This window comes from Glycine soja, chromosome 18 (genome assembly GCF_004193775.1).
Source record: "Glycine soja cultivar W05 chromosome 18, ASM419377v2, whole genome shotgun sequence".
NCBI classification, from domain to species: Eukaryota; Viridiplantae; Streptophyta; class Magnoliopsida; order Fabales; family Fabaceae; genus Glycine; species Glycine soja.
The window spans coordinates 51,502,760-51,520,600 of record NC_041019.1 but is presented as its reverse complement, the minus strand read 5'-3'; the positions used below and the strand labels follow the sequence as shown (position 1 = coordinate 51,520,600).

General features: G+C 33.9%; 2 protein-coding genes across 3 annotated transcripts; both read right to left on the bottom strand.

Moving 5' to 3' along the window:
* Positions 1–555: 555 nt before the first annotated feature.
* Positions 556–2,068, bottom strand: LOC114395150 (uncharacterized protein At4g13230-like). The gene is made up of 3 exons (XM_028356859.1): positions 1,900–2,068; positions 1,603–1,713; positions 556–1,006 (listed from the first exon to the last, which is right to left on the bottom strand). The coding sequence occupies exons 1-3, from the start codon at positions 2,017–2,019 to the stop codon at positions 758–760; spliced, it is 480 nt and encodes a 159-aa protein (XP_028212660.1). The 5' UTR covers positions 2,020–2,068; the 3' UTR covers positions 556–757.
* A 12,400-nt stretch (positions 2,069–14,468) lies between these two features.
* Positions 14,469–17,443, bottom strand: LOC114396763 (probable UDP-arabinopyranose mutase 5). Of its 2 annotated transcripts, none has more exons than XM_028358910.1 (3): positions 16,966–17,443; positions 15,907–16,036; positions 14,469–15,813 (listed from the first exon to the last, which is right to left on the bottom strand). In XM_028358910.1, the coding sequence occupies exon 3, from the start codon at positions 15,748–15,750 to the stop codon at positions 14,707–14,709; it is 1,044 nt and encodes a 347-aa protein (XP_028214711.1). In that variant the 5' UTR covers positions 15,751–15,813; positions 15,907–16,036; positions 16,966–17,443; the 3' UTR covers positions 14,469–14,706. The 2 variants fall into 2 exon arrangements, with proteins under 2 accessions (XP_028214711.1, XP_028214712.1); XM_028358911.1 differs by having other exon boundaries at positions 15,979–16,036; positions 16,966–17,050.
* Positions 17,444–17,841: the final 398 nt, after the last annotated feature.

Sequence of the window (17,841 nt, the reverse complement as noted above, 5' to 3'; positions counted from 1 at the left end):
ATTTCGTTTTGTAACTCTAGAAAAAAAAAATTCCCTAATTTGTTGTTTCATATAACATCGAGCACCCTTCTCATTCACACGCAATTTATCTTTTCTGCAGATTCTTTCAATTTATCATTTTCAACATCTTTGATTCTAACTTAAATTTTACTTTTAAAATAGAAATTATCAATAAATAAAAATAATAATGTATCACAATATAAATTATTTATTATAAATCTAAAATATAATTTATTTTTTGAAAAATTATTTATTTATATTATAGATTTAATAAATCCTATGATCTAGCATATATGCTTATAGGGCAATATTGTTATATTATTTAATAATATAATATTTTATATTTTAATTAAAAATGATTTTAAATTTATAGGTTATTAGAGGTAATAAACTTTCATATGTCAAAACCAAATATTATTAAATTTAATTAATTAATTATTGAAATTTCACTTTTAAGATTAAGAAATAGCTTAAAATAAAGTAATTTTTTAAGAACAAATATTGTTACTCTAATTTACTTTAACGAATAGACATTTTTCAACAGAGACAACAAGAGAATGAAAGGCTTAAATATTTATTGATAATTGAAACAAAATGAGTTTTTGTTTCAAACTAATCAATGGCACATGGGAAGAGACATATCGATCGATCCTCTCCATATTTGATGCCATGCATAACAAAATGAAATTAGTATAAAAAGAAAAAAGAAAAAAAAAGTGCTTAAATGGTAACCATGAAATATGATGGAGACATTAAATCAGTTCTTTGAGTTCATGTTCTTCTTCACTGCCTCTGCATTATCTTTGACGTATTCAGCTGATTCTTTAGTCTTTCCTACCACATTATCTTTGGCGTGTTCAGCTGATTCTTTAGTCTTTCCTACCACGGTATTGGCTTTGTTCTTACTGAATTCCCATGCCTCTTGCATTGTCTGTTTTGCTTTACCAGCCATATTTTGAGCACTTGCTGACATCTGACCAGCCACCTCATTTGTCTTGTTAGCCACCTGTTTGAATATTAAAGATCAATTAGGATTTAAAAAAAATAGTGTATATATATGAATTAATTTTTTAGTATAAGTGTGAAACATTTAACAAATTAAATTTTAATATTATAGTGTATTCTTTCTTTCAATTTGGCTTTATTTATTTCAACAATGTCATTAGTGTGAAATATTCACCAAATTTTTTTATTTAGATCACAAATATCTCCAACTTAAGGTAATCACATGTTTAAGCTAGATAAAACTATTATGATCCGTAAAAAAATTTCCTTCAAGTATTTAATACAACTAGATATTCAAAATTTAATCGTGAGACTTTTGATTAAGTTAAAATAATCCAATATTAAACAACCTACGTATTTGGTGATAGTATTTATCAATTTTATTAAGAGTAATATTTGTTAAAATATCTTACTGATGATCTTTATTGAGATTTATCTTTTCAATTATTATTTTTTCATGCACAATTAAACTACTTGAGACCTTAAAATATTTGAGTCCAATTTCAGTCTAATCAATAACTGATTGGCTAGACAATGGTTGATTTTATGAGTTGGCTACCCTCATGCATTGATACTGTCACTAGCTAGTAATATTACATGTTCCGCTGTGGTGTAAGCCTTGTCTTGCGCTTCGTTCAAACTGTTATTGACTGTTTCACTAGCTCCTTGTGTGGTGCCTTCAGCGGTTGCTGGTCCTTCTCTTGGAACCTACAAATTAAGATAGTAGAATTGGTAAAGCAAAAGATTTTGGAAAGAATATTAATATATAAACTGGAAAATATAATAATTAGACTATAAGCCATATTCAACTTTCTTTTTCCATTTTCCTCAAATTATAATTAATCACACACACATATTATTACATATATATAAACACAAATTTGAATTATTTACTTGGATAGTTCTAGGTGTAGCAGCTGCGAAAACCCTAGGATTCCAGACACGAGTCCTAGCAATTGCTGCTCCAGCATGGCCAAACTTTGGGAGGGATGTGACTAGGGTGAAGCTTGCCATTGTCTTAATGTGTCTTGAAATTAGTTTCTAATTTCTTTTCTCTGTTAGGGAATCGTATGAGGTTTTGTTGTATTGTAAATCATTATGAATATGTATATATAGTGCTCCTCAGCGGTTTGTTCGGGTGACAAGAGTAATTCATGCCCACTAGTGGTAGAAAAAAGATACTCATGATCAATGGTCTTATAAAGACCCAGTCTTATAGGACAGTTAATTAGCTACTTGTAAGGAAAATGCATACCAAAAAGGCAAACTTTTTTCTTCTACTTCTTGTCTTGAAAATAAAAATAATTAAAATCAATGAGTACGTATATATTTTTGTACGGTGTGACCGATATAATATAATCATGGTTATCAAATTAAGTTAACTTCTTAATTCTTACGATTTTATGAGTTTATTATTTATTCCTGTGAGTTGACTTCTATGTTAACTCTTTTTTTAGTATATTTTGGGTAAACTCAATAAATTTTAAGTAAATTCGATAAATTCTTGAATTTATTACTACTGAGTTAAGGAGTCAATAAGTTAAGAAAATTATACCAAAATGTTTGGGTTATTTAGTGTGTTGGTTCCGAATCAAAAAATTCTCACATCCAATAGTATCAAACCTTTTTTCTCTAATAACATCAAATTCTCCTTGATGGAAATGCTCTACTACTACCATAATATCTGCAAGTTATTATTTAATAGTGATGCATTACTAGACTTAGTTATTTAAGTATTGTAAAATTTATTATTAACTATTTTGTTTTATTATTGAAATGTTTAATTAGTATAGTATTTATAAATATTGTTATTATTTTTATATGTAGTGAACTCTTATAAGTCTACGAATTTAATCTGAGTCAAATTTATGAAACTCTCTTAAATTTACGTAAACTCTCGAATTTGATAAACTTAAATATAATAATCAGTGGCGCCCAATAAAAATTTTCAAAGACATTAATTCAGCATATATATAATTCAGCATAAACGAAAACCTCAAAAGTTTGGAGCACTCTCAAACACAAATCTCTACAATAACCAAAGAGGTGAAGAAGGCTTGTACAATTTTCTCAATTGCACAGATACTTTATAAAAGTAGGGGAAGAAGAGAAATTAAGCTTTTATCAACATCAACATGGCACATGTATTTAAAAATACTTATCATGCAGATAGCAAATACATATCTATACCTAATCAAAGGATATTCTAAAAAAGATACAAATATTTAAATTTGACAAAAAAGACTTTTGCGACTCCAAATAAGTTTTCTAAGGAATTGAAAGAAAAATCTTAAAATTTAGAGAGGTTGTGACAATTCTTGCACATTTCCAGAATGCATCAGAGACTGCAATATTGTGGACATACTACCAACATAAAAGCTGAGTTCTTAGCTATCTGAAATGGGGTATTCATCACGCTTGGAACAAATTAAAGGCTTTCACAATGAGACAGACTCTCTAATTCTTTTCACCCATTTGCTGCTATCATTGCATCTATATATTTAAGTCCTTGCTTTCTAGCTACCAGTGGGATGCCCTTATATTCACTCTCAGGGAAGCGAATTTTTGTGCCCAAAAACTATCCAAGATGCATGGTTGCATCTTCTGTCCTACTGAGGTTGTTTTTTTGTTTAGAAGCAGATGCCATTGGCACTGTCTTCCAGAGGTTGCAATTTGCTTCTTTTTATTTTCATCAATGATAAAAAGAAAAAAGAAAAAAAGAATGCAAATGCAAGAAATGAGTGAAGAAGTAAAGCAAGTTTCAACTTTTGTAACCTAATAGTTAATTTATGAGGAAGAGAGAGATATATTCCTTCTTCTTGGCATTGTACCGGTGCTAGAGAAAAAGAAGATCAAACAGAAATTACACTTTTCTTTTTCACTGTATTGATTTCAGATATGTAAATACTAGTACTTTTTAAGTATGATTAGACATTAATATTTTGCTTCCTATATTTTTATTTTTTTGCAACAATATGAATAAAGTATTATACAAACTTAATAAATACAATTTATTTTGCATTTAACAACTGTTGCAACATTTTTTTTTCTGCCTTTGAAACAATACATGACCAACTTTTATTTTTCACATAATTATTGTTTTATAATGATTGTACTTTGGTTTAATTTCTATTATGAGAAGATATATGCATTATATATAAAATAATGGGTCAAAATTAAAATTTTCTTCCTCTATGTTTAATTTAGATTTAAATGTTTTTTTATACTTTTTCTTCCATTCAATTTAGTCCTTTGCATTATTATTATTATTACAACATTTTAATTTTGAATTAGAATTTTCTTTCTCCATACTTTCCCCGCTTTACCATCAAACTATTATTCAAAATTCTGAAATTGACCAGCTCGAAACCTCTGTAGCCAGTTGTAATACGCGCTTGTTGTAATATGCTCCTTTGCAGCCAACTCATCCGTAACTTTATTATTCATTTTAGATACCTAATAATTATAGTAAAGACATCATTACCTACCATTTTTTTTTGGATACTTACCAATTAATTCTCTTAATAACTTCATTCTCCCACCATCAATCATCATTATCTTGAACTCATATCCACGTCATCTAAATTAACAAAAGTTAAAAGATAGAGCAAAGTTAGCAGATAATGTTTGATATGAAAAAAAATAATTTGACTAAACTACAATAATTTTGGTCTCTTTTGTTTTTTATCTGTAATTTTTGTCTTCATAATTTTTTCATATTTTATTTTCCACATTTTAAAAAATATGTAATTTTAATTCAATCATCAATTATATATACATATATTTATTTTTTTTATATTTTAATTGATTTAAAATTATTTTTTAATGATACCTTAAATAATTTATTAGATCTAGGATACAATTTAAAAAATAAACATATACAAATTTAATGGTTGAACCAAATGGATTTTTTAAATTGTGAGATTAAAGTTGGGAACAAAATCACGATAAAAAATTAAAAGGGACTAAAATTGTTATTTAACCAAAAAGTTAGACACGTACAGAATTAAATTGAATTGAAAAAAATTTAGGAAAAATATTGACATGAAGAATCAAAGTGGAAACGAAATAGACTTAGAAGATTCAAATTGTAATTTTATCTGATGAAATGTTTTGTATCCTTTTTATGTATTATAAGGTTATTTTCTAATTGATAATTAAAGAGTGATCTTTCAAAGTGTAAAGACTAAGAAAAATATTATCTCATCCAATATTTTTTTTTACTTAATTACACATTTTACATCTTTAATTTCACAATTTTATGCATTTTACTTGTAAGGGATTTTTTTTTTTCTTGTGTACACCCTTGGGGTTATTACCACAACTTGTGCCTAGAATGTCCTCTTGAATTTCCAACTTTCCATTACCAATTACCCTCTTCACCACGCTTCACAGTCTTCAACAGAATGCTGGAGAACATCCACATGTGATCATTGGCAAGTCATATTAGGGTTGTCCAGGGAAGTCCATGAGTTGCTAACTATATTAGACGGATTTCAAGAACGACGAAAGATCCAAAGAGCAACCCATATTAGGTCATTGTTGTTGCTTGATTAGGCGATTTTGTGACGATTAGGAAGAGTAGTAATTATAGTTTGAACATGTGTAGGTGCATAAGTCTTTGGTACTTGAATATTGTTCTCTTGGGGAGATCTTTTAGCTTTGTAGATAGCTTACTTCTCATACCTTTTTCTTAGGTAGATACTTTTCTTAAAGCCATCATATACATTATTTACTGATAATTTTTCTGTTTTCATTGTGGCCCCTTAATCCTTTCTCTTGTAATCAAATCGATGAAGTCTCCATATGAGGCATCAACCTAACACAAGGAGTCTCCAATGTACCTAAGAAGTACGAACATAGTTTGGATAAGTTTAAATTATGGTGTGATTCGACTTAATTGCGTCACCAGTACACTCCACCTTCTGCGAATTTTCCTATTAAAGCTTCCACATTTCTTTTCTGCATTAAATTAATTCTTTAAGTGTTCCCAAATTGGAGCCACATCTATGTTGAACCAATATTTACCCATGTCTATTAGGGCATTCTAACATTAATTCTCAGAATGGTCAAAGTGAATGCACCGTTTCAGAGCAAGTCCTATCAATCTCTCCTCAAAGAGGTTGATAAGGAAGGTAATACTAAGAGGCATGAGACACTCAAATAAAGCAAATAGATACTAAAATGAGAGAAATTCACACATTATGTATGTATAGGACTACATTAATGAAATGATTAGCATTACACGTAACAAAAAGATGTATTTTCTTTTATGTATCACAACATTAGAATTTCAAAGTTAAAGTTAAATATATTTGACTTGAGGAAGTTTTGGAAGGAGTAATCTCTTTCGAAGTTTTCTAATTAAGTAGTGAGTGAGGAAAAAATGCATTGAGAAGACTTTTTTTTTTCTTTGAAAGGCTAAACTGTGATTTTTATAAACAACTTTCTTTTCACACAAGATGTGTCAAAGGAACACATTAATTTGTGGAGAACATCGTCAATCCTAAGAACGAACCAATGTTACAATGAACCTCTAATTTTTTTACCATATCGCCTTCTATACACAGTAGGTCTTCAAATGCTGGAGCAGATTCATGATCCCATCAAACCTATTAAAGTTCGGGACCTTAAAATACTTAAGAGAATATAGTTGCCCCAATGGGGAACAACTCTTCCATTTTGATGAGTGATCCATAAACACTCATGATATACTTTGCATGGCCTTTAATCTTATCTTGTTATTAGCCATATATATAATAAGCTATATATTATGCATGCACTTTAATGTAATTATCACGATTTTGAGTGATCCATTGTAAGCATCCACACGTTAATATATATATATATATATATATATATAACATGTCCATTTGGTCATAACCATCTGCAGTAAAGAATTGTCGAGGCAATGCAAATTATATATATGCTGAATTTCTTGGAATCCAGATGAGAATGATCATTGAAGAGCCTCAGTCAGGTAGCTCGCTTTATCCAACTGGTCAAGTCAATAGAAACCCTTCCCAAACCATGGTAAGTGGAATTTCGATCTCAATTGGAACTTGAATGTGGACACATTTCGACATTTTCATATATATATATATATATATATATATATATATATATATGTGTGTGTGTTTTGTTTATATATATATTTATTTTTTATTATAAGTATAATATCTTAAAATACACACTGATGTAATTTGCTAATACACTTGTATTAAAAAATAAGACTGTGTCCCTTAACAAATGTTTGTAAAATTTATTAACTTATTTTATATATATATATCTATTCATATATATTTTAAGTCATGAAAAATTAGACAATTATGAGAAATTTCCAAGAATTCATAAGCTTTTCAAATTACACTTAGTAGTTAATAATTTTGGACTTCGTACTCTAATGTGTGTTCAACGATTACCTTCGGTTTTAAAATTTGTAGACCGATTTCATGGCTAGCTTTGCTTTGATTATTGAATCTATTGGGAACCCTGGGCATCATTTGATTAAATTGATTAATCAAGCTGATTAATCAAGCACTTTTTCCATAATTTTTTTATTGAATGAAAGTTTATTCGTAAACATGATTGTGCATCATATGAAATAAGATAGAAGAGGTTTTTTCCGTCTATGATTATAAATATCTATTATGGAAAATATTCTAATTTTATTTGGAAATATTTATAACTCAAGCATTAGTTATTAAATGCATAGTGAAATAAGTTATCATATTTCCATTATCCTAATGATAATAGTTAAATAATCAACAATGAAAAAGTTTTAATTGAAATCATGATGGATGTAAATTTGATTTCTAAAATTAAATGATACATTTTCTAAAAAAATCTGTTAATTTTTTATTTCTTAACTATTGCATTAAGGGACAACGATTAGAAGAAAAAAAAAATACAGTTGTAAGGTTATGATTGACTCAATTTTTTTTACTTAAAAATTACTTTGAAGTTTAAAATAAAAGCTTTAATAATAAAGTAGAACCTATTTGAAGTTAAATGTCCTTTTGTTGATATAGATATGCACCGTGGCCTCATGTAAATAAAAAAAACCCATTGACCTGATTGATCTAAGTCAAGTCTCTTAATTATGAATGACAAATATTACACGGAGATATGTACGGATACACATGCCCCCCTTCACCCTACTTTTTTTTTATGAAATTGATTTTGGTAGAAGTAGAAATTATTCCTCCTTGCTTCAACTCTATCATGATTTTTATGCATCATAATTCTACCATGATTTTTATGCATCTCACTTTCTTTACTACAAGCATTGCATTGTTCTTCCTTGTCCTCCATGGTCTTCTCCATGTGAATTTTCATGCCACCATTATTTCTTCGATAACAACATTTTTTTTTACATGTCACAAATTTAACGAAAAGAAATTTTTGTTATATATCTTGTCAATTGTTAACAAGATTGTTGTGTAACCAAGGGAATAAATACCAAGAAGATCTACACCAACGGATCATGAGCAATCACATATGTGAACTTGACACCACAATTTAACCTAAAACCTTAAGACTCAAGATTATGGATTTTCTATTCACTTATATGACGCTTAACTTTTTTATTTCTACTCGATATGAGATTTCACCTCACACTTATACTTCAATAATCTCCCCTCAAGTGTCAGTCTTTTCCACATAGTAGTCTTTTTCTCGAGCTAAATTCATTTTATTCCACAAGTATCCAATAATGGCTCTTAGAGCTTAATTGTGCCTACCTCAGCTCGTCTAGCATTGTCGCTAACATATTCTAGTATCTTGTACCATCGCAACACCTACGAGACCCGCTGCTTGGCCTCCATGTATGGACTCACCCATCAAGGAGACTTTCAATACAAGGGATCTTCATACCCATGGATTCGTTGTCACCACCATCTTACTCATGTAAGCCATCATCAAGGCTTCTAACATAAACACAACAGTCATACTCACATCGCTTGTAACCAATCCAAAGAATGTAGGAATCAAACCATTTATACCATTACTTTGGAGACTATTTCAATCCATACAAAAACTTCTTCAACTTACAAACCAACCAACTCAGTCCACCTTTACTGAACCCCTCTAGCTGCTTCATGTAAATTTCTTCCTGTAGATCACCATGAAGAAAGATTATCTTCACATTCATCTGCTCCAAGTGCATGTCACGACAGGCTACCAAGGCTAACATCGTCTTGATAAAGGTGTCTCACAACTAGGGAGAAAACCTCATCATAATCAACCTCCTTCTATTGTCCATATCCCTTTGCTACTAAGCGAGCCTTGAACTTTTCCCTTCCTTTTTAATAATACTGGAGGTTTCCTCTTGTAAACCCATTTGCATCCTACGACTCTCTTGCACATAGAAAGCTCAACTAGCTCCCATGTCTAATTTTTCTAAAGACTTCATCTCCTCCACCATAACACCCATCCATTTGTCTTTCTTCAGGCTATTCATAGCCTCTTGAAAGGTATAAAGATCTACAACACTAGTCAAAAGTGCAAAAGCTGCCAATTTAGTCAATTCTTCAAACCCATATCAGACAACGGGTTTAATGGTGTGATGATCTCTATCATTGACAAGATTGTACTTCTCATGTTGTCCACCTAGACCCAGATCTAGGCTCAGGTCTGGGTGTCGCCTCAGGTCTTGGACTGCATGCTTTTACGCTCTCAAGAATCACCAACAGGTGCTCTAGGTCCACCTAAATCCCCATGGAGTTACGGGAAGCTCCATCAGATATTGGCATAGTTGTATCAACTATCTTTGGCAACATGGATTGTTCATCAAACACTGCATCCTTGTTGATCACAATCTTCTTAGAAACCAGATACCAAAACTTGAACCCTTTCACACCTTTGGAATAACCTACGAAAATACACTTGTTTGACTTTGGGTCGAGTTTAGATCTCATCACTAGAAATATGCACAAAAGCATAACACCCAAATATTTTCAAATCATAAAAATCAACAGGGTTACCTGTCCAAACTTCCCCTGCAACTTTCTCATCTAATGATGCTCGTGGTGATTGATTGAGTAGGTAGCATGCCATATTCACTGCTGAGAATGTTTCCTACAGTCTATTGTGCTTTCATCACAGTCAACGCCCATTTACACACTCTGAGGGTATCCTTATCTCCATTACTTCTGCAACTAAAACCATTAGCATGTAAGGTACCAAGTGAGATCAATTTTTTCCTTAATTTAGGGATATGTCAAACATCACACGACGTTCTCACTCCACCATCATCCATAGCAATATGTAATTGTCTCATTACCACACGTTTTGTTGTTACCCATACAGTCACTGTCAAAATTGTCGGACCTGTATGTGGTGAACCACTCCCTGTTGGGAGTCATATGGTAATAATATCTAGAATCAAGAATCCATGCATCTGTCAACTGACTACATGAACCAGAGAGAACATCTCTCTCATTGTAGTAGACATCTCCTTTAGTGTAGTAGTCTAAATCATCAGTCTCTGCCACATTTGCTAAGCGAGACGTTCTTTAACCAGATTTCTTCAACTCTAGGCAATCCTTTTTGAAATGCCCCTTCTGGTTGCATTTGTAGCACTCCATTGTTTTCTTGTGTTCTTTGGACTTGGACTTCTTCCTCTGTTTATCACCAAAACTCTTGTCTTGTGTCCTTTCACATTCATGCTTCCCCTTCACATACAGACCATCGCCTTGCAAACTCTCCACTGCATTTTGTCTCCGTTTAGAGTGAGACATAAGTGCAGCCTATATTAACTTCAGACTGATTGAGTCTTTCTCGTATGTTAAGGTTGTCACCAAATGTTCATAAGAAGAAAGCAAAGAACACAACAGAATACATGCTTTATCCTCATCCTCAAACTTTACATCCGGCCTTGCTAGTCATTGTTAATCTGATTGAAGGCATTCACATGTTGTTGGAGATCTGAACCCTTTTGCATCTTCAACTAATTTACGTTTCAAATACAATTTGTTCGTCAATGATTTCGACATATATTGACTCTCCAATTTCTTCTATACCTCCCCCGGAGACATCAACTTCATCACGTGATAGAGAACTTCATCTGCCAAACATAAGCGTATGGTTGTTGTAGCCTTCTTTTGCAACTCCTCCAAATTCAAAGCCTCCATATTATTAGGCTTTGATTTGTGCAACGCCTTTAGAAGACCTTGTTGAGCCTAATCCTTAACTCGCTTTTACCACAATCCAAAATTTCCAGTTTCATCGAACTTTCCCACTTCGAATTTGGCCTTAGAGTTAAGCGCCATCTGATACCAATTGTTAGCAATAGCAACCAGAATTCTAAAAGGTATAAGAGAAATCACACATATACACAAATACAAGAGATTTAACGAGGATTGAGAAGTATGCCTATGTCCTCGGGAGCAAAGCAACTATTTCTATTTCTTATTCATAAACAATAAGATTACATCACAGTATATAATATTACACATTGTGGACTTTACCCACACCCCAACCCACTTTATAACCCAACAACGGGTGGCCTTTATGCTTTACTCTATCATTTTGTTCAGCCCATAAAATATGAGTCATGTACAACAATCTCCACCTTGGCGAATATTGTCTCGTGGACGATAAATAATAAATCCACCTTGGTCTCCTAGGTTGGAGGTCCTGTCATGTCTAGCACTTGGCAACATTCAACAAATCCAAGCAATGCTTGAACTTGTCAATTGTGATCGCCTTGGTTAACATATCAGCTGCATTATCTAAAGTGTGAACCTTCCTGAACAAAATCTTACAAGATGTCATCAACTCCTTGATCTTGTGGAACCTCACATCAATATGCTTAGTTTTAGCATAATACACCTGATTTTTTGTCAAGTCAAAAGCACTCTGGCTATCACAATGCAACTGAACTCCACCTTGCTTGATGCCCAACTCCTTCACTAGCCCTACTAACCACAACTTCCTTGCTAGCCTCTGCTATCGCCATATGCTCTGTTTCAATTGCTGACATTGCCACACAAGATTAAATAATGGATTTCCAACAAATAGACCCACTTACAAGAGACTGTCATCCAGATCACCAGCATGGTCAGAATCCACATATCCTACAACTGAAAGATCACCTTGCTGACTACCAAATATAATATCATGACCTGTTCCCTTTAGTACCTCAAGATCCAGACTTCACTTACAGCATGTGTCAAATCCGGTCTAGTATGCATCATAACATACATCAAGCAATCAACAGCATTAGCATAGGGAACCTTTGACATGTACTCCAACTCAACATCTATCTTCAAACATTGATCTATAGAAAGCTTAAAATGTTTTGCCAATGGAGTACTCACAGGCTTCGCATTGTTCATGTTGAACTTGTCTAGCACCTTCTCAACATAAACTTGTTGTGAGAGCCATAACCGTTTGGATTTCTTTTTCATGTGAATCTCCATCCCTTGAATTTTCTTGGGGACCCAAGTCCTTCATGTCAAACTCTTTGTTCAACAATGATTTCAACTCAATCACATCACACAAATGGTTACCAACAATCAGTATATCATCAACATATAGTAACGAAAAAATAAAAGGTTGAGCACCAGGCAAGACCCATAAACTAGAGTCTTAAAGTTTTGGATTAAAATGTGATATCATTTCACTTCTATAGTTGTTCATGACCCATTGATGTAAATCTCTCAAATATTTATCCCCCTCAATTTCCCAAAAATTGGTATCAAAGTCGATACTTCGACTTGGTGACCGACTCAGACGAGTAAAATGGTAGTGAAGGATCCATGGACATGAAAAGTCTTCCTGATGAATGAGCTCATGCATGAAGACCAAGCAACAGATCTTGCAAGTGTTGTGGCGGTGCAAAGTACCAAAGTATGTTGGCAGCAATGGTCAAATGAATCAGGATAGCCACGATTAAATTCTAAAGGTCATCATTGGATACTTGCTCAAGGAAGAGACTATCATGTGGAAGAGACTCACACTTGAATGAGATATTATTAAGGTACAAGTGTGACACAAAGTCCTACATCAGAGCACTATATAAGTGAAAAGAAAACTCATAAACTTGAACTTTAAGATTTTAGGTTAAGATATGGTGTCAAATGCACTTATATGGTTGTTCATGACTCATTGGTCTAAGGTGCAGCGCTAAAGTTGTGCCTTGGTGACTTGTTGGTCATGGGTTCGAATCCGAAAACAGCCTCTTTGCATATGCAAGGATAAGGCTGCGTACAATATCCCTCCCTCATACCTTCGCATAACGAAGAGTCTCTGGGCAATGGGGTACGCTAGTTTATTTACCCCTTCAATTTTCCAACATTGATATCAGAGTCGATAGTTCGACTTGATGACTGAGTCAGACAAATAAGATGGTGGCAGTAGATCCTTGGTCAGGGAATTCTTTGTATCGGAAGTCTTCCTAACGGTGGATCCAAACAACTTGTTCTGTGAGTGGAGCGGTGATGCAAGTATCTAGAGCATGTGGATAATGGCCACCATGAAAATACTCATGAATAAAAATGATTTCTACTTGAGGAAGAGGCTACCATGTAAAAAAGACTCACACTTGTGAGGAAGATTGTTGGAGTACAAGTGTGAAGTAAAATCTCATATCATGTAAGAATGAGAAGGTTGAGAATCATATAAGTAAGAACAAGACCCATAAACCTAAACCTTAAGGTTTTGAATTAAAGGGTAGTGTCATATTCACTTATATGATTGCTCATGATTCATGGGTGTAAATATCTCCGATTTATCCTCCTCGGTTACATAACAAAGATACACGGTAAAAAAATGAAGGTGGAAAGATCAAACAAGAGTGTGAATATCATATCACCTAAAAAAAATTTAAGAGTTAGACCGAAACTATAGCAACCCAATTATATATTGTGTCATGTTAAGCACCCAGTCAATTATAACTTATATTGCATGAAATGTAACTTAACCTAAAGCCATTCATGGTTTTTACGCATGGCCTATTATTATCCACAATTACTTAGAACATCGAGACAAATTATTGTTGGGTTGCTATAGTTTCTTATGCATGGCCTAAATCCAAATTCTAAAATGGTATAACTCAAACCTTATCTGACCACTAGTTATCAGGTGGTTATTGATGTTCAGTTTTGCAACTTACACTCAAAAATTCCTATGCTTGACATGAGGGAAAAGGATTAGAGATCTCACATGGACTAGTGATATAGTCAAGATAATATATATAAATAAAAGACAATCCTCATCCTATGAACTAACTTTTGGATTGAGTTAGAATCGAACCCAAATTCTATGATGACAATAGAGAATAAATGAAAATCAAGTTACTGGTCTCCAAATATGATATTGGTTTGCAGAAGCAATTCCAATCATGTTCTAAAAATTGTTTCCTTGTCATTTGTGATTGAATCTGTTTGTAAACATCAAAGCATGTGTTCTCTCTTTTTAGAGAAGTTATAAAGAAACAAAGATAAATAGCAGAGTCGGACTTCTGTTCAAAGACCAATTATTGACAAAGCAAGACAAAGCATTTATTCAATTGTCACAAAGCCAATAAGTACTCATTTTATTCAGCCTTTAGTCTAACTGTGTCAGGTAAAATGTAAGCTTAGTTCACTACAAACTGAAAAAAAAGGCAGATATAAATTAGTTAAATAAAATAAAGAAATATAGAAGCCAATAAGGCAATAACCTCCACTCCTACGAGAGTCCTCAAGTTCGGGAGCTTCAAACAGATCTAACTGACTTCCAGAGCTTGACCCACTCTTCCATGGCTTCAGCAGCCGCCGAAAACATAGGATCAACCTTCCCCAGTTGCTCCTTCACTGTTTTGGCCATCTCGACCACGCAATCCTCTGCTGTAGTTGCTGATTGAGGTAACCTTAATGACTGAAAGAAAGGAACAACATCCTCCATCAATTTCACCCCTTCCCATTCTTTCTTCAAGCTTTGTATCGCATCACCCCTTTCTGTTCTCCAAACATAAGGTAACCCACTTTTCACACCAAGACCTAGGTGATCACATATAACTTTCACACACATTCCACTCCATATATCTTCCATAGTTTCCCACCTCAATTTCCCTTCCCCTGCAAGCCTCAAAGCTGGGACTAATGCTGGACCAACAACTTCACGGTTAAAGGCAATGTTGATTCCACTCACAGGCACCATGGCTCTCGAAGGAACAGTCACAACTGCATCAACATATCGCAAATTCCTCTGTCCAGGCTTGAGAGCTTGTGTTGGAGCATCAAGGTCGGCCAGATTGAGCCATAACCCACATGACAGAGCACAATCAACCCCACTTCGCAGGCTGAATGGGTACCCGCGAACAAAATCTGCACCCTTACAGAATGGATCATACAGAGTATTAAAGAAGAAAGGGGTGGCAGGAGTCTGAAGGTTCACAATATGCTGAGCCACAGCATCCACCAGTATCCCTAAATTATCTTTTGCAGGAACACAATCATCATCAATGCAGACAACATACTTTTTCCGTGAAATTAGGAAGCCAAAATATCTACAAGAGTAGCCAGAGAAGCGAACAGAAGTGGAAGAACCCACCACTCGCTCAATCTCAGACTTTGTATACACATCCACACTGAACCCTTCAGGAATTCGGAGTTCCTCCTTGAGATCAGGATCTTTTATTATTATCAGGTGAAAACAGGAGAAAATTGGCTTCCATTCATTCATAAAAGTTGTAAGATCAGAGTGCAGTGCACCAATCACAATGTCCACTTCATTTTCGTTGATAACTGCTTGAGACATCTTGCAAGGTACAGAATACAGACTATCCCACAAACTAATAGTCTGGTTTTGCCTCAGAACACCCTGCACATAGATATTCAAAGGTCAGAAAACAAACCTTTGCCACTACAGGAACAGCTACTGTAAGGTATTAGATAAAATCTTAAAATAACTCACTGGTAGGAAGCACAGGGGTCAAAATATGTTGGATATTGAGTGCCTGAACAAATGAGAGGACTTCATCCTTACCAGTTGCTATAAAAAGTCTCAGAACTTTCTCAGTCAGCTTCCCAGCCTTCAATATTCTCTGTCCATGAAAATTAAGTAATGCAATGAGGATGCTGAACGATAGTGAGAATAAAATAAAACTTCAGGGTAGAACGCAAGAACCATCACTCATAATAATATATAGACGACAAAAGGATTGAAACCAGATCCATAATATTTGACATTCCCATCCCCAATTAATTATGAAACACGTGTCTCAAATTCCACAAAAAAACTTGTGAAAAAGCCTCACTCGTTTGATGCAGTTAAGAAGTAAGAACCAAATCAACATTTACAGCAACAGGGATAAACAATTTTCAAGATTCGATATCCCAAACAAGAAAGCAGAAAGTAAAGGAAAATCTGATTCTAGGAAATCCTCAACCAACCCTCCTCCCCAAAAAAGACCAAACAACATAACTATATCAATTCAATCTTGTACCAGTGAGAATTGAGATTTGTTTCATAATTTTGCTTAGCATGAGTCCTCGGGATTTTCAAGAAGTACAAAACTTATATGCAATTCCTTATGTACTTTCGGTATTGTTCTCTAATCAGAATTGGAATCTCACCTCAACAATTCATGTAGCAATGCTTTCTATAAACCAACAGCATAGGGCGATAAAATGAAACTAAGATTTTGATAGGAGAACATTGCTTAAAGAACTACATCTAAGTTTCTTTTTTTTTTTCTTTCCTTTCAAAAAATGATAAGAAAACAAAGGCAAAAGAGTTTGCAGCTGCAGAACCTTTCAATGATACGAGTGCAACAACATAAATTTACGAGCAAGCCTTGATTTTTAAGGGAGATCTAAAGAAGAGACGTTAATAAAAGCAAAAGGGCATGTCGCAATCAATCAGAAGAATCAAGAAGAAAAAGAAGGTATGCAAGTACAGCCTTAGTTAACTACTAAGTACAAGAGAGAAAAAGAAAAAAAAAAAAAAAGAGAGAAGTAGTGGTACTCGTACCAAAAAGAGGTCGAGGAGGATGTGATCAGGGATATGGGAGAGATCGGAGATGTCGGGGAGATTAAGGACGGCAGAGTCAATGGTGAGAGACAAGAGCGATGGCGGAGTTTTTGTTCTCATTCATTCACCTCACTCATCCCTAAACAATAATAATAAAGAAGCTAAAGGCTACTATTGCGCCCCCTCTCTCTCGCTGATTAAAGAATTGGTCCCAACAACACAACACAAGGGGAAGGAAGAAGGGGCACCAGATCCTTGAATCTCTCTCTTGTAACAAGAAGAAGAGAGAAAACACGAAATTGATAATAACAAACAGAAAAAGAAAAAAGTTACGCCTGCTTCGGCTTTTCTCTTCACACGCTTCTCTCTCTCACGTGCCATGTGCCGTATGCCAATAATACCACACTCCGGCTTGGGCCTGCTTTTCAAACTCGGACTCTAGACAAGGAGCCATTTTTATTTATTTACGGAGTTGTTGTGATTTGAGAAATTCATACGTACTTCCATTTCTGGCTTAATACTCAATTTACTTGTCAAGTTTCATTAAAATGCTCAGATGGATCCTTATATTTTTAAAAACTTTAATTAGGTCCTCAAGTTTTTAAAGTTGCATCAATATTACCCTTTTTGCCAATTTTGACCCACGTCATTAACAATTTCTCTATCTCCATCAACCTCTCATTCTCCAGCGAGATTTCAAACGTAGCACCACCCAAACGTCTTCACCAAAATAGTGCACCTCATTCCACACCTCAATCCTTCACCATTGTCATTGACCTGATGCTCCTGCGTGCAAGAGTCGCTTCTTATTGAAATTGGGTCATGTTGACCTGCGGAGGAGATTCAACGATATGTCCATTTTGCGACCACGAGAAG

What these genes read in the sequence shown, in the direction of transcription:
- LOC114395150 (XM_028356859.1), bottom strand. Translation starts at nt 2,019, where the DNA reads ATGGCAAGCTTCACCCTAGTCACATCCCTCCCAAAGTTTGGCCATGCT. An exon ending in CTACACCTAGAACTATCCAA is followed by an intron (nt 1,714 to 1,899) that starts GTAAATAATTCA and finishes CTTAATTTGTAG; the next exon opens with GTTCCAAGAGAAGGACCAGC. An exon ending in CTTACACCACAGCGGAACAT is followed by an intron (nt 1,007 to 1,602) that starts GTAATATTACTA and finishes ATATTCAAACAG; the next exon opens with GTGGCTAACAAGACAAATGA.
- LOC114396763 (XM_028358910.1), bottom strand. Translation starts at nt 15,750, where the DNA reads ATGTCTCAAGCAGTTATCAACGAAAATGAAGTGGACATTGTGATTGGT.